At 41.3% G+C, this 18,069-nt stretch overlaps 1 protein-coding gene across 3 annotated transcripts in view; it reads left to right on the forward strand.

Moving 5' to 3' along the window:
• The window catches only part of zgc:63972 (protein CutA homolog), a 71,266-nt gene that overhangs the window by 18,102 nt on the left and 35,095 nt on the right, over window positions 1-18,069 (forward strand). For 2 of the 3 annotated variants that reach the window (XM_062988776.1, XM_062988777.1), the window contains exons 1-3: window positions 10,910-11,003; window positions 12,873-13,021; window positions 13,209-13,268. In XM_062988776.1, the coding sequence (XP_062844846.1) occupies window positions 10,926-11,003; window positions 12,873-13,021; window positions 13,209-13,268 (287 nt within the window). In that variant the 5' untranslated portion in view covers window positions 10,910-10,925. Of the gene's footprint in view, window positions 1-10,909; window positions 11,004-12,872; window positions 13,022-13,208; window positions 13,269-18,069 lie in introns of those variants that run through there. The other variant, XM_062988778.1, reaches the window with a different exon arrangement.

The raw sequence follows: 18,069 nt of genomic DNA on the forward strand, positions 1-18,069 counted from the left end.
TGAAACTTAAGCTTGATAGTTTAATTAAATATATTTGAAACATTAATACACAATCACAATAAAAAAATTCAATGAAATAAGAAAGCTTTGGACAGCATTAGAAACTGTTATGTTTCAGAAGTTATCACTCTGGAAGTCAAAAACATTTATAACATGTGGTTGAGAAACATGTGAATACTGTCTGTGAAGACCTCAGCCATCTGAGGGGAGCATGAACCTCTTCTCTTCTCATCCACACTCCATTGCTTAGTGCTATTAATAGAAAGCACAAAAGAGAAAGCTGTATTAATTATTACAAACTGAAGGCTATGTATCATAGTTTATTACAAATAGTGTACTGGCTATGCCAACTAAACCATAACAGGTTAAATATCTTAACTGAATTATCTGCTGAGCTAACTAGCTATCATTAAGTGGAGGAGGCTTATTATTTAGAACGAGTGCTCTCATTAACGTGAGCTATTTGTGAGATATTTTTTATATGGAAGACAAGACAGGGTAACGTTAGGCTATAATGTTAAGTTATATAACGTTACTCATATAAATGACTGATTAACTATTGCAATTAATGTGTTAGCTAGCAAACAAACCTGAAGAATAGCGATCTCTTAGATAGTTTTCCGACAAGTACTCTAGCATTAACAAACATTAACTACGTTGGTTAAAGCACAAAGCGGTGTAAAAACTTACCGTAATAACGCTGCTCATCACGGCTGCAAGGCGTTTCACCGGAGTGCCGGCGTGAAACCATAACTCTAAAAGCTTTGTAGTGTCTGCGTTCAGCTCGTTTCTTTGGGTTATTTTGGCTGAAATACTCCTGAAAGTTTCGGTCTCTCTATCTTTGCCTCTCTGTCTTCATAAACTCCCCGCTGTGCTATGGAAGCGATGCTGCGCCCCCTGCAGTCCCTTTAGTGCATTGCATCAATAACGACTAGTCGACAATGAAATTCCACGTCGACAAATTTTTATAGTCGACGTTATCGATTACGTCGACTAATCGTTGCAGCCCTAGCTGAAACACTAAATCACTTGGTCTCCTCAGTGCCAAAACGTCTTTTAAATGTGGTGAAAAGGAATGCCAACATTACGAAGTGGTAAATGCTTTACTGTCCCAATTTTTTTTGGAATGTGTTGCAAGGGTAAAACACAGGAATGGAGGTTAATTAATAAATGAAATGAAGTTGAGCAGATAAAACATGAAATATCTCAGGTTCATCCTGTGTGCAATGAAATCAAAGTCAAAGTAAGAAACAATGTATTAATATTATTATTAACATTTTGCATACTGTCCCAACTTTTTCTGATTTGGGGTTGTGTATTATATTGCAACAGGTGACCAAACATTTAATTTTTCAGCATAAAAAAGACAAATTCTAAGCTGCCTAATAAGTGTTCGATTTGGGTTTTGCATTCATGTTGACATTTGCTTAGTACAGTCAGCAGTTAGGTCTTGTATTGCTTTGACTCCGCTCAGAGCCGCTCAGGTGGCGCAGCGGTAAAGTACGCTAGCGCACCAGAGTTGGAGTTTCGAATACATCGTATCGAATCTCAGCTCTGCCTTTCCGACCGGGCCGGGCGGCAGCATGAACAACGATTGGCTGTTGTTCAGGGTTAGAGGGTAAGAAAGTCGGATCATGGGTCCTCATAACTGGTGCGACTGCGACCCCTGCTGGCTGGCTGACTGATGGCGCCTGCACAGGGGTGAGGAATAATGCTGATGGGGGTGTGGCCCTCCGTACACAGTGCCCATCAAGTGTATGAACTCGACTCGTGCAGGTGAAAAATGCAGTCTGTACTGACTGTACGTGCCGGAGTTGAGCATGTCAGTTGAGAGGCGTCCTCAGTCAGCGGTGAAGGGTCGAATCAGTATAGAGGACGCAATCAGGGTAATTGGACACGACTAAATGGGGGGGGGGATAAAAATAAGCAAATCATGTACACACCCCCACACAGGAGTTACCGGCGGGTGTCTGCATATAAAATACAAATTTAAAACATTTTGCTGAGTTTTATTCCTACTCAATAATTAATCAAGGGAAAAAATTGATGTTAAGAAAAGTAGACCTGAGCACTGAAAAGAGTCCAGTGTAATAATGGATTTTATTATATGGTCATGAAAAGAAATTAAGCCGTGCGAAATGTCGTAAAAGTCCGACTATTAATAATATTGAACACAGTAGGAGGCGATTTAAAAGGTTAACTGCATATGAATGAGATTATCAGGCCATATACGAACTGTATATGAATTAAGTCCATAGAACAGATTTGTGGGGGTTTAAAGATATTCATCAACTGTCTACACACACACACACACACACACAATCCTGCCCCGACCTTTTACTGTGGGCTGATGTTTGCCTTGTGCTGCCCATCTTCCCCTTAGTATGGTCACCCAAAATAAGTTTATGGACACCTGACCATTGTTAGACATTGTATTCCAAATCTGTAGGCATTATTGGGGGTGGCAGGTGGCTCAGTGGGTTTGTTCCTCAGGTGGGGCAGTCTGGGTCCAAAGACCCAGTGCCTTTTCTATTAGTTCTAGTATCAAATAATCAGTTCTAATACACAAGGCTTCAGTTCCAGAACCAGTTGTGGTATCCAAAGTTCAAGTTCTAGGTGCCAGATGTTTTTAGTCTTCAGTATTCCAGTTCCAGTTGTAGTACCACATGTTTCAAGAACAAAGCATCCGGGTTCAGGACTAAGGCACGGTGGCTTGGTGGGTAGCACTGTCGCCTCACAGCAAGAAAGTCCTGGGTTGATTCCCAGGTGGAGCGATCTGGGTCCTTTCTCTGTGGAGTTTGCATGTTCTCCCCCTTCTCCCTGTGTGGGTTTCCTCCCACAGTCCAAAAATGTGCAGGTGAGGTAAATTGGACATTTATCTGCTCCACTTACCATATAGAAGCACTTTGTAGTTCTACAATTACTGACTGTAGTCCACCTGTTTCTCTACATACCTTTCACCCTGTTTTTCAATGGTCAGGACCCCCACAGGACCACCACAGAGCAGGTATTATTTAGGTGGTGGATCATTCTCAGCACTGCAGTGACATTGACATGGTGGTGGTGTGTTAGTGTGTGTTGTGCTGGTATGAGTGGATCAGACACAGCAGTGCTGCTGGAGTTTTTAAATACCGTGTCCACTCACTGTCCACTCTATTAGACACTCCTGCCTAGTTGGTCCACCTTGTAGATGTAAAGTCAGAGACGATCGCTCATCTATTGCTGCTGTTTGAGTCGGTCATCTTCTAGACCATTAGTGGTCACAGGACGCTGCCCACAGGGCGCTGTTGACTGGATATTTTTGGTTGGTGGACTATTCTCAGTCCAGCAGTGACAGTGAGGTGTTTAAAAACTCCATCAGCGCTACTGTGTCTGATCCACTCATACCAGCACAACACACACTAACACACCACCACCATGTCTGTGTCACTGCAGTGCTGAGAATGATCCACCACCCAAGTAATACCTGATCTGTAGTGGTCCTGTGGGGGTCCTGATCATTGAAGAACAGCATGAAAGAGGGCTAACAAAGCATGCAGAGAAAGCTTTTTTTTTATTATTTCATATAATAATGTGAGATTCTGGATTTTTACTATATAAGCTATAAACTATACTGATTAAAAGTAAAACCAAAGAGTTAGAAATGTCAGTTTTCATGTAATGAATTAAAAATATGACCGCTTACCTCTTGATGAGGTGACATGAAATGAAATAATGACATGAACTTTTCATGATATTCAGATTACCTGAAGTGCACTAGTGTACTGCACATCTTGTCTTATTTGTATCTTAATGTATGTTTCTAATATATATATATAATATATGTATATAATAAGACCTTTTCTCGTCCAGACCGCTTTTGAGAAGGACTAGACATTTTTGACTCGGGTAATGTTTGTAAATCCAATTTCCAACGACAGCAACACAGAGTTCCTTAAGTTTTCCACAAACAGAATTTATTTTAACTTTCTTCTTACATTGACTTATCCGTTAATCCAAGTTTCTTATAAAAACTCACTATGTTCGCAATTGGCGTATAACAAACAAAACTACGATCATAAATCTGTTGCTCCACGTCCTCTTTCTTTCCGTATATTTGATAAATGTTGTCGGTATATAGAGTCAGTACAATTCTGCCCTCCGCAGGCTCCACCGAAGAGGACTAATGAATAACAGCATACACTGATTACCAGGAAAAATCATCAATAGCTGAAATACCAAGTCTCCACCTCAAATAAGTATTCTTTAACCAAACAGAAAATATTTATGACAAATATATATTTGTCATAAACAATATATATACAATATATATATATATATATATATATATATATATATATATATATATATATATATACAATATATACAATATATACAACCTTACAATATATATAAAAAGGTTCACAGGTTTAGCCATAGTTGTTTGCGTTTGCGATTAGGTTCGTTGGGCCCCGGAAATGACGCGTGACGTCACACTTAACAAGCTAATATGATAAGTGGAGCTGATAAAATGTCCAATGACTGTAGAAACAAGGAGGTGGTTTTAATGTTATGGCTGATCAGAACATTTCATTCCGAACTGATTTTCCCCCCACAGCAATTCTGACACATTTACAAGAATTAACTAGAATCTTGAGTCCATTTCTATTTATGCCTCTTCCTGTTTTTCCAGTTAGTCCATTAACGTCAGTCAAGTCCACCTGCTGCTTGTAATGACCGCTCTGCATTAAAATAAGCTCTGTAAATCTGGTCCAACATTTACGTAATTGCTTCTGGAACCCTACCGTTAGTTGAGGCGAAGTTAATTCTTATTCTGTAAGTGCATATGTATGTAATTACAAATCGAAAAGGTTAATTTACTATATTACATGGCCAAAAGTATGTGGACACCTATTAATACGCATTAATATAGAGTTGGTGTCTTTTTGCAGCTATAACAGCCTTAATTTTTTCAACACCGAATCGTCTAGACATGTGTCTATGGATCATATGTAAGCCTGTAAAAGCTTCCAATATGTAGCTGATCATTTATTCACTATAACTGATTTAATGCAATAGGTTTGGTCGAAACACCTTCATACCTGAGTATATTGACTGGGAGCGGTGACTACATACTTTTTAGCGTCATAGTATTTATGTAAATACAACATGTTGTATACATGCTTCCATGGACATTAAAATGTGTAATAAATAAAGCAAGGGGTGTAATCACGCCAATGTTGTCTGCCTCAGCAACTGCATCAGAACAGCACCGACCAAGCATAACATTATGACTACTGACAGGTGAAAACAAGTCCAATCCATGGAGACCCCAGCTCACAACTTAGAGGAGTTAAAGGATCTGCTGGTAACATCTTGGTGCCAGACAGCACAGCACACCTTCAGGTGTCTAGCGGAGTCCATGCCTAGACAGGTCAGGGCTGTTTGGCAGTAAAAGGGGGACCAACACAATATTAGGAAGATCTGTGTAACTGTTTTTGTGTTGGACTATTCGCAATGACGCTTCACATGAAATGTGTCAAACCACAGTTCTAGATTTAAACGAATAGGAAATATAATAAACAATATATAAAAATATTGATTTTCTCTTCTGTATTGCACTGATTATCGTTCATAAAACTCATTACTTTCCATCCTTCTCCTCCGGCGTCTCTTCTCCCTCATTACCCTTTTTCTGGCTCCGGTCTTATTTTACACCTGTGGCCTCATTATAAGTCGCTCGACGTGTCAGAAACCTGAGGGGGAAAATGCATATTTAAAGCTGGAAATGAAGACTTTTCATGTGTAGCAGGCACTTAAGAACTCAGCATGTTTGAGCACGTGGTTTTTCCTCGCTTCTTTCTCCATTTCTGTCATAAAATGATAGTATGGTTTGTTTGCTTCTAGCTTTGGCAGTGATCCTAGCTCATGGGTAGCGTGCTCGGGGGGTGCTCGGCCGGTCGAGACGTTGGTCCTCGGTTCGTAACGTGTACTGAATTCAGCACGGGCGACCACTCATTTTCGTGCTTTTGTGTTCTTCATTCAATTAAACAGGCCAACTGTTCATTCCCTTTTGTTTGTTTCTACGAACAGGACACGTTAGACGACCGAAACAAACCCAAGTGGTGCAGCGACTGAACTCTCATTTCTTCAATGAGCCCACAGTGCCATCAAGTGTTCAGCATAGTAACTGCATATACAAATACACTACAGTATATTGCCAAAAGTACTCGCTCGTCTGCCTTCACACGCATATGAACATATGAGTGACGTCCCATTCTTAATCCATAGGGTTTAATATGATGTCGGCCCGGCCTTTGCAGCTATAACAGCTTCGACTCTTCTGGGAAGGCTTTCCACAAGGTTTAGGAGTGTGTTTGTGAGGTCAGACACTGACGCTGGACGAGAAGGCCTGGCTCGCAGTCTCCGCTCTAATTCATCCCAAAGGTGTTCTATCGGGTTGAGGTCAGTCAAGTTCTTTCACACCAAACTCGCTCATCCATGTCTTTATGGACCTTGCTTTGTGCACTGGTGCACAGTCATGTTAAAACAGGAAGGGGCCATCCCCAAACTGTTCCCACAAAGTTGGGAGCATGAAATTGTCCAGAATCTCTTGGTACGCTGAAGCATTGAGTTCCTTTCACTGGAACTAAGGGGCTGAGCCCAACTCCTGAGAAACAGCCCCACACCATAATCCCCCCTCCAACAAACTTGGCACAATGCAGTCAGACAAGTACCGTTCTCCTGGCAACCGCCAAACCCAGACTCGTCCATCCAAGTGCCAGACGGAGAAGCGTGATTTGTCACTTCAGAGAACACGTCTCCACTGCTTTAGAGTCCTGTGTCGGCGTGCTTTACACCACTGCATCCGACGCTTTGCATCGCGCTTGGTGATGTAAGGCTTGGATGCAGCTGCTCGACCATGGAAACTCATTCCATGAACCTCTCTACGCACTGTTCTTGAGCTAATCTGAAGGCCACATGAGGTTTGGAGGTCTGTAGCGTTTGACTCTGCAGAAAGTTGCCGACCTCTGCGCACTATGAAACCTCAGCATCCGCCGACCCCGCTCTGTCATTTTACGTGGCCTATCATTCCATATCGCTTACAGTTTGTTATAATACCACTGACAGTCGAGTGTGGAATATTTCGTAGCGAGGAAATTTCACGACTAGACTTGTTTCACAGGTGGCATCCTATCACGGTACCACGCTGGAATTCACTGAGCTCCTGAGAGCGACCCATTCTTTCACAAATGTTTGTAGAAGCAGTCTGCATGCCTAGGTGCTTGGTTTTACACACCTGTGGCCATGGAAGTGATTGGAACACCTGAATTCAATGATTTGGATGGGTGAGTGAATACTTTTGGCAATATAGTGTACATCAGCAAACTGTATAACACATTTGCACTACTACTACTGTTATTAAAACATTGATTAATTGTTCACAGGCTGGAAAAAATATAAACTCTTGGCTCAGGTCTTCTTTAAAACGCAGGTTCTTCCAGTTAATGAGATGATAAGGGTGTGGATTTTCAAGTCTAAATCAAAACAAATAATTGAGGTCCATAAAATTCAAATTGTGGGCTGGGGGCGGCACGGTGGCCCGGTGGGTAGCACCGTCGCCTCACAGCAAGAAGGTCCTGGGTTCACCAGATTAGGTTTCTAATATGCCAGTATCATTGTGACTTCACTCACACTACACAATCCAGGAACACTGGAGTTAGTAAAAGCCGAAGTAACAACTTTATGGCCGGTTTAGACCCCTGAGCGTTCGTAATCTGCAACCCGAAACGATTTCTCAGTTCTGTGGAGCGCACTGGGTTTATTGGCAATAGCCTGTGCACTAGTATTATATCAGAACGACTCCTTATTCTGTTTTATAGACCTTAAGTCTGGATTTTAAGTCTGGAGTGTCATTGCTGTCTGAAAGAAGCATAAAAGAAACCTCCTGTAGCGCATCTTTAAATTCTGATTACTTTCTAGTGGATTATTTCTGCTTTGTGCCCTTTGGCTCAAGTGCACTACACGTCTCGAGGAGAGAGGGATGATTCAACATCGATCGTCTACTTTTTTAAGCATCATTTAATTTTCTCTTTTTTTTTTTACTTAAATCTTGTGTTCTTACACTTGGGAGACATTTCACTTCCTGATAATCTTCTGATTATTTTTTTTTTGTTTCATTGGTGGAACACGATCCAGCGAAGCAGCCCCACAACACTATGCATCCTCCACTAATTGCACAAAGGCAAGCCGGCAGAGGCAGTGTGATGCTTTGGGCAATGTTCTGTTGGGAAACGGGTCCTGCCATCCATGTGGATGTTACTTTAACACGATCCAGCAAAGCAGCCCCACAACACTATGGATCCTCCACTAATGTTTTACTGTATGCAGGGTGCACCTTTCTTTATAGGCTTTATTTCGTCATCTTTAAACATAACACTGGTATTGCAATTGAGTAAGGGGTAAGTGGCCTTGCTCAGGTGCCCAACAGTGGCGACTTGGAAGTGGTGGGGCTTGAATCATCAGCTATCTGGGTTCTAGTCTAGTATGTTAACCACTGAGCTACCACTGCCCTGTCAATAACTGTGGAAACATAAGCCATGTCCAACATCATTATTAGTAGCTGGAGTATCAGCCATTGTGCGGTGCCCCTGGAGCCGAGAGGGTTAAAGGCCTCGCCCAAGGGTCCAACAGTGGCTGCATGGCAGAGCTGGGATTCAAACTCTCAACTTCACAATTAATAGCCCAATGCTCTACCCACTAGGCTACCACTGTTACTTGACCTCTAATGCAGCGGTCCCCAACCTCTCACATAAGAGATAATTTAACAGACCAGCGGGGGCGGAAGGATTTTAAATAAAGTCCATAACAATTCTACTCACCAATGACCAAGCTTTTTCTGATGCAATGAGACACTCCCACCTACGGGTGATAAGGAGCAATAGCACCCGAAGTGCTTAATGCATTTTAAAACCCACACGGTGCTGCTAAAACAAAACAAAGCTACTTTCCAGCTTTGTCAGGGTTATGTGTCTTCTTAAAGTGTCTTAAACTTGACAGCTAATTTGAGCTTAATTCAAAAAGTATTTAGGCCCCTTGACTATTTTACATATACATTTTTGGCATTTAGCAGACACTATTATTCCAGGCGACTTACAGTACTGTGACAGTATACAATTCCAGCAATTGAGGGTTAAGGTCCTTGCTTAAGGGCCCAACAGTGGTAACCTGGGGCTTAAACCACCGGCAACCACTAGGCTACAGTGTTTCCATACTTATAGAAGAAGAATATTATTATTATTATAGCATAACATATATTTGGTAAACATTCTCATATCTATTGTATTTGACTTATTATCATTATTCAAGTGTAGCAGTTTGTATTGTGTAGTAGTTTTAACTTATATTGTGCTCTGATTAAAGCTAAAAAAAAACACTTAAATATTAGGCTCCCAAATTATGACCTGAAGAACATACCACCTGTATTCAAAGCAAGCATCAGACATGCTGGACATAATGGACAGAGAATCAAAGAAGCTATGGCTGGAACCTATAAGGGTCATCAAAGTGTAGAGTATTTCAGCGCTTGGTGACATAAATGAATGTAACCAAGGACTATTATGGCCCACTTATTTTTAAAGAAAGCATGTGTTCGTTAAAGAAAATACTGGTACACGAGAGACCATGAAATGTGTGTGAGTGAAAGTGAAAGGAATTACAGAACGTTCAGAGAATAAGAAGGCGTTTCTCAAAAGCACATAACTAAGGACAATGGGGAAAGTAACAAACAATACAGAGATACTGGGTCAAAAATAGGTTTGAGCAACTAATCGTAGTCAGATAATACAGCATAGACAGCATAAGCTGGAGATATTATTTAAGGCTTAGTGAGAAAGGACAAGAACCAGTTCTGCAATAACACCTGTAAAGACATTGAAGAATACATTTCGGCCTTGTTCTTCTGTATTATGACAAGGATTATACTTCAGAATATCCTTCAGTTGCAAAACACTTGTTAATCTGCACAGAAGAACCAGGAATCGATTCAGAAAAAGACAAAGGGGTCAATGTGTGTGCAGTAGCCGACTGCATCTTTTCACCTGCATGAGGCGAGTTCATGTACGGAGCGCCACACCCTGATCAACACATTATTCCTCGACTCTGTGCAGGCGCCATCAATCAGCCAGCAGAGGTCGTATTTGCATCAGTTATGAGGTCCCAGCTCCGGCTCCCACCCTGTAGAAACAACAGCCAATCGTTGTTCGTTTAGGCGCTCAGCCTGCTAGATGGCAGAGCTGAGTTTCGAACTGACGAGTTCGGTGAGCTAGCGTGTTTTACCGCTGCGCCACCTGAGCGGCGTTCAACCTCATTCCAATATGATAAGGATGATCCTTCAGAAGATCCTTCAATTGCCAGGACACTTGTTGATCTGCACAGAAGAAGGTTCCAATTAGAAGAAGGACCGAATTATGGCAACAGTGAACGCTGTCAATGAAGGCAGCTTGGAAGAGGTCAACTTATATCCCAATGCCAAAGAAAGGAAACAAGCAGGAGGATGCAATTTATGGTACAATCTGATGTCGTCATATCAAACACCAGTAAAATGATCCTGAAGGTTATTCAACACAGCCTAGAGCTTTACACTAAAAGATAACTGTTAGCCGAGCCTTCTGAGGTTCACACTTCAACCATGTGTTCAGCATCCAATCAGCACGGCCGGAGCTCGCACTACGTTATGCCATCTGTGTGTAGTGGTTAGACCTGTCCTGCCAGTTAGTGTTGCTGCTCTTTGTGCGTAGGCCGGATTTAACCGCAACCGCTAAACCTGCATGACTGTGACTACGATCATGTAGAAACCCCTACTAAGGATATCAGACTGGATTCATGCGCTGAGGGTTCCGGAATATACGTGCAGTTTAGTCTACAGGCCGTGCAAAATAGACGCGATGTACCGGTTGAACCTGTGCATTCACAAGGACTTAACCTTGCATTGCTGTGCTAGACGAAGACTTCTCATTTTCCTGGTAAGTGACTCCAATACATTAACATTGTGTTACTGTGTAACTAAGGATTAAAACCGTGTGGTGGAGTGATTCGCCCTGGAGTTCCTATTTGTCACTTTTGTATGCCTTCTTAGGAAGTGACAAACTAGTATGTGCTAGCATTTGCATTAATTAGTCTCTAAAGTGTAGCTTTCATGTCCCTTTTAAACACATTAGCTCCACTTACCATATAGAAGCACTTTGTAGTTCTACATTTACTGACTGTAGTCCATGTGTTTCTCTGTGTCCTTTGTTAGCCCCCTTTCATGCTGTTCTTCAATGGTCAGGACCCCCACAGGACCACTACAGAGCAGGTATTATTTAGGTGGTGGATCATTCTCAGCACTGCAGTGACACTGACATGGTGGTGGTGCGTTAGTGTGTGTTGTGCTGGTATGACCAACTCAAACAGCAGCAATAGATGACTTTGACTCTGACTTTACATCTACAAGGTGGACCGACTAGGTAGGAGTGTCTAATAGAGTGGACAGTGAGTGGACACGGTATTTAAAAACTCCAGCAGCGCTGCTGTATCTGATCCACTCATACCAGTACAACACACACTAACACACCACCACCGTGTCAGTGTCACTGCAGTGCTGAGAATGATCCACCACCTAAATAGTGGTCCTGACCATTGTAGAACAGGCTGGAAGCAGGCTAAAAAAGTATGCAGAAAAATAGATGGACTACAGTCAGTAATTGTAGAGCTACAAAGTGCTCCTATATGGTAAGTGGAGCTGATAAAATGGACAGTGAGTGTAGAAACAAGGAGGTGGTTTTAATGTTATGGCTGATCAGTGTATAATATATTTATATTTTCTTCATTTAGCAGACGCTTTTATTCCAGGCGACTTTAAATAATGTGACATTTTATTGTCTAAGCAATTGAGCATTAAGGACCTTGTTCAAGGGCCCAACAGTGGCAACCTGGCAGTTGTGGGGCTTGAACCAGCAATCTTCTGTCCATGTAGGCGCCCAGCCTGCTGATAGCAAAGCTGATTGCTGTAGGACCCACTTTGTTTGACTCAAATATTGTTTTTTTATACTTGTGAGTAAATTTTTCTTTAAAGTGCTCTAATGATGCTCTGATTTTATTGTTCCATTGGTGGAACACGATTCAGCAAAGCAGCCCCACAACACTATGGATCCTCCACTAATGTTTTACTGTATGCAGGGTGCACTTTTCTTTATGGGCTTTATTTTGTCGTCTATGAACATATCACCGGTATGCATTGCCAAAGAGCTTTTGTATGGTTTTTATTGGTCAATAGAACATTGAGGTCTAGAAGTATGGTGGTTTGTCTACGTAAGTTCAATTTTAAATGTCTCTAGCTAACAGTCTTGTAGGGTTGTGTCATCAGTTTTCCTCTTTCCACCACATCCTGGACAGTTCTTAACTGTTCCATGGTAAACAAATCTGTTGAAGCTGGGATGCCAAGGTCTTCAGAGATTATCCGGTACCATTTAGGCATTTAGACTGTCTGTGCTTGGTGATGATAGCATTTCTGGTCCTCTCAGACAGCTCACTTGTCTTTGCCATTGTGAATAAGGGACAGGGATTAAAAGTGGCCTTTTTAATCACTAAAGCTACCATTCATAGGCTAATTAAAGTCATGTGAGCACTTGGTGGGGGGACAAGCAGATTAGTCTGGTTTAGTTCTTTGTTTCAGACTGAATAAAGAGTGTCAATTAATGGGTTTAATTTTGTATCGTTTCATCCTTCACAACCCTCCAATGCTGAAGGGCGTTGAGTTTCCAGATTTTGAGTTTAGGGGACGTTGAGTTACAAGGTACCACTGTACAGAATTAATATCCATTCTGTGTCTTTCTGTTTTGTTGTTTTTTTAGACGATAATCCTGACCTTGATGCTGTACCCAGTAATATTACCCTTGACACTTCGAGCCTACTCATCCCTGACAGGAAGCTACCTTGCTGGACATCACTCTCTAATGCTGATTAACTGTCCCTCGGAGCGAACTGCTAAAGACATTGGCAGGTATACACTAATGCACAGAACCAAAATGTCTCACTGAGCGTAAATGTGTTTAATTTGATAGAAGCAGGCCTCTTTATCAGTATGGATTTTGGCTATATTGCATGTGCATTATGCTTCAAATAGTAAGTAAATAGTTTTAAATAGTAAAGGTGTACTCTTGTTCTTCACATCTATCGTTCCTAAACAGATACATCATGGAGAAAAGGATGGCAGCACGTGTGAACATTTCCCCCCTCATCTATACCATGTAAGCACACAATTAAAGTCACATTCAGAGTCATACACAGTACAACTGGCAGTGAAATGCTGCTCTGCCACATTAGTAATTATACAAAATTATTATTTTATTTTTCTAAAATAATTTATATAATTAAACAACAAATTATTAAATGTAATTTAAATTATATTTTAATATTCATCTTATTTATTTTATATATATATTTTTTAGATTTTAATATTTTTACATTATAAATTAATATTATTTTATGTAATATTGATTAATAGAATTTAATTTATAATTAATTAAAATTAATAATTTTATTTATACATTAGCAATTACAATTATAATTTTTTAAAATATTTGTTATAATAAAATAACAAATAATTTAATGTAATTTAAATTATATTTAAAATATTAATTTTATTTATTTTCTATTCATATTATATTTTTATTTTTGATTTTAATATTTTCATATTATAATATTTATTTTATTTTATTATGTAATATTTACTAATATAATTTAATTTATAATTAATTCAAATTAATAATTGTACTCATACATTAGTAATTACATAATTATTAATTTTTATATCATTGTTATTAAATAACAAATAATTGAATGGAATTTCAATTATAATAATTTAATATTTATCTTATTTATTTTCTATTTTTATTATATATTTTTGTTTTAGATTTTAATATTTTTACATTCAATTTTATTTATTTTATTATGTAATTTTTACTAATAGAATTTAATTTATAATAATTATAATAAATTATAATAAATACCAGATACCAGAGCATCTGGAACTGCACTGCCAAACTGAATAACAGCTTATCTCTCCAGGCTGTTTGACTATCCATCACCCATCTAAACTGAAATTTTCATCCCAATAAGCTCCACCGGAAACATTAGCTGCTCAGCATTAATCCTGTACTGTTTACTCCTGCTGCTAGAATTCAGTTTGCACATCGTAAAGCGTACTTTAGCTTCTGTTCTGTTCTTTTCTGTTTATTGTATGGTAGCATATTAGAGTATTTGGTGTATCTGTTCTATACGCACGGGACGGTAACTCTAAGGTTTTGTTAACTGTACTGATGCGTGACCAGGGATAGTAGATACAAGGGACGGTAACTAAGGTTTTGGTAACTGTACTAATGGGTGACGAGGGACGGTAACTCTAAGGTTTTGGTATCTGTACTGATGGGTGACCAGGGATGGTAGATACAAGGGACGGTAACTAAGGTTTTGGTAACTGTACTAATGGGTGATGAGGGACGGTAACTCTAAGGTTTTGGTATCTGTACTGATGGGTGACCAGGGATGGTAGATACAAGGGACGGTAACTAAGGTTTTGGTAACTGTAGTAATGGGTGACGAGGGACGGTAACTCTAAGGTTTTGGTATCTGTACTGATGGGTGACCAGGGATGGTAACTCTAAGGTTTTGGTATCTGTACTGATGGGTGACCAGGGATGGTAGATACAAGGGATGGTAACTAAGGTTTTGGTAACTGTACTAATGGGTGACGAGGGACGGTAACTCTAAGGTTTTGGTATCTGTACTGATGGGTGACCAGGGATGGTAGATACAAGGGACGGTAACTAAGGTTTTGGTAACTGTACTAATGGGTGACGAGGGATGGTAACTCTAAGGTTTTGGTATCTGTACTGATGGGTGACCAGGGATGGTAGATACAAGGGATGGTAACTAAGGTTTTGGTAACTGTACTAATGGGTGACGAGGGACGGTAACTCTAAGGTTTTGGTATCTGTACTGATGGGTGACCAGGGATGGTAGATACAAGGGACGGTAACTAAGGTTTTGGTAACTGTACTAATGGGTGACGAGGGACGGTAACTCTAAGGTTTTGGTATCTGTACTGATGGGTGACCAGGGATGGTAGATACAAGGGACGGTAACTAAGGTTTTGGTAACTGTACTAATGGGTGACGAGGGACGGTAACTCTAAGGTTTTGGTATCTGTACTGATGGGTGACCAGGGATGGTAGATACAAGGGACGGTAACTAAGGTTTTGGTAACTGTACTAATGGGTGATGAGGGACGGTAACTCTAAGGTTTTGGTATCTGTACTGATGGGTGACCAGGGATGGTAGATACAAGGGACGGTAACTAAGGTTTTGGTAACTGTACTAATGGGTGACGAGGGACGGTAACTCTAAGGTTTTGGTATCTGTACTGATGGGTGACCAGGGATGGTAACTCTAAGGTTTTGGTATCTGTACTGATGGGTGACCAGGGATGGTAGATACAAGGGATGGTAACTAAGGTTTTGGTAACTGTACTAATGGGTGACGAGGGACGGTAACTCTAAGGTTTTGGTATCTGTACTGATGGGTGACCAGGGATGGTAGATACAAGGGACGGTAACTAAGGTTTTGGTAACTGTACTAATGGGTGACGAGGGATGGTAGATACAAGGGATGGTAACTAAGGTTTTGGTAACTGTACTAATGGGTGACGAGGGACGGTAACTCTAAGGTTTTGGTATCTGTACTGATGGGTGACCAGGGACGGTAACTCTAAGGTTTTGGTAACTGTACTAATGGGTGACGAGGGATGGTAGATACAAGGGATGGTAACTAAGGTTTTGGTAACTATACTGATGGGTGACGAGGGACGGTAACTCTAAGGTTTTGGTATCTGTACTGATGGGTGACCAGGGATGGTAGATACAAGGGATGGTAACTAAGGTTTTGGTAACTGTACTAATGGGTGACGAGGGACGGTAACTCTAAGGTTTTGGTATCTGTACTGATGGGTGACCAGGGATGGTAGATACAAGGGACGGTAACTAAGGTTTTGGTAACTATACTGATGGGTGACGAGGGACGGTAACTCTAAGGTTTTGGTACCTGTACTGATGGGTGACCAGGGATGGTAGATACAAGGGACGGTAACTAAGGTTTTGGTAACTGTACTAATGGGTGACGAGGGACGGTAACTCTAAGGTTTTGGTATCTGTACTGATGGGTGACCAGGGATGGTAACTCTAAGGTTTTGGTATCTGTACTGATGGGTGACCAGGGATGGTAGATACAAGGGATGGTAACTAAGGTTTTGGTAACTGTACTAATGGGTGACGAGGGATGGTAACTATAAGGTTTTGGTATCTGTACTGATGGGTGACAAGGGACGGTAACTCTAAGGTTTTGGTAACTGTACTAATGGGTGACGAGGGATGGTAGATACAAGGGATGGTAACTAAGGTTTTGGTAACTATACTGATGGGTGACGAGGGACGGTAACTCTAAGGTTTTGGTATCTGTACTGATGGGTGACCAGGGATGGTAGATACAAGGGATGGTAACTAAGGTTTTGGTAACTGTACTAATGGGTGACGAGGGACGGTAACTCTAAGGTTTTGGTATCTGTACTGATGGGTGACCAGGGATGGTAGATACAAGGGACGGTAACTAAGGTTTTGGTAACTATACTGATGGGTGACGAGGGACGGTAACTCTAAGGTTTTGGTACCTGTACTGATGGGTGACCAGGGATGGTAGATACAAGGGACGGTAACTAAGGTTTTGGTAACTATACTGATGGGTGACGAGGGACGGTAACTCTAAGGTTTTGGTATCTGTACTGATGGGTGACCAGGGATGGTAGATACAAGGGACGGTAACTAAGGTTTTGGTAACTATACTGATGGGTGACGAGGGACGGTAACTCTAAGGTTTTGGTATCTGTACTGATGGGTGACCAGGGATGGTAGATACAAGGGACGGTAACTAAGGTTTTGGTAACTATACTGATGGGTGACGAGGGACGGTAACTCTAAGGTTTTGGTATCTGTACTGATGGGTGACCAGGGATGGTAGATACAAGGGACGGTAACTCTAAGGTTTTGGTATCTGTACTGATGGGTGACCAGGGACGGTAACTCTAAGGTTTTGGTATCTGTACTGATGGGTGACCAGGGACGGTAACTCTAAGATATCTGTACTGATGGGTGACCAGGGATGGTAGATACAAGGAACGGTAACTAAGGTTTTGGTAACTGTACTGATGGGTGACGAGGGACGGTAACTCTAAGGTTTTGGTATCTGTACTGATGGGTGACCAGGGACGGTAACTCTAAGGTTTTGAAACTGGTCACTTATCCTAATCAGGGTTGCGGGGGGGTCCTGGCACCAAGGTCACACCTTAACACACACACACACATTTAATTCACTTCACTTGCACGTCTTTGGACTGTGGGAGGAAACCCACATAGACACAGGGAGAACATGCAAACTCCACACAGAAAGGACCCGATCCGCTCCCCTTGGGAATCGAACCCAGGACCTTCTTGCTGTGACGCGACAGTGCTACCCACCGAGCCACTGTGCCGCCCTGGAATTGGTCAAGTTCTCTTTCTTTTTCATGATCAGTTGTCTGTAATGTGTCATGGGGTGCCTAGTGAGCTGCCTTGCTGTCTTACTGCCTACATAGGCAGCTGCCTAAGTAGAGAGGATGCCTTCACACGCATATGAACTTGAGTGACGTCCCATTCTTAATCCATAGGGTTTGATATGATGTCGACGCACCCTTTGCATCTATAATAGCTACAACTCTTCTGGGAAGGCTTTCCACAAGGTTTAGGAGTGTGTTTATGGGAATTTTTGACCATTCCTCCAGAAGCACATTTGTGAGGTCAGACACTGATGTTGGATGAGAAGGCCTGGCTCACAGTCTCCGCTCTAATTCATCCCAAAGGTGTTCTATCAGGTTGAGGTCAGGACTGTGCAGGCCAGTCAAGTTCTTCCACACCAAACTGGCTCATCCATGTCTTTATGGACCTTGCTTTGTGCACTGGTGTG

Source organism: Trichomycterus rosablanca, chromosome 26, assembly GCF_030014385.1.
Source record: "Trichomycterus rosablanca isolate fTriRos1 chromosome 26, fTriRos1.hap1, whole genome shotgun sequence".
Lineage (NCBI taxonomy): Eukaryota > Metazoa > Chordata > Actinopteri > Siluriformes > Trichomycteridae > Trichomycterus > Trichomycterus rosablanca.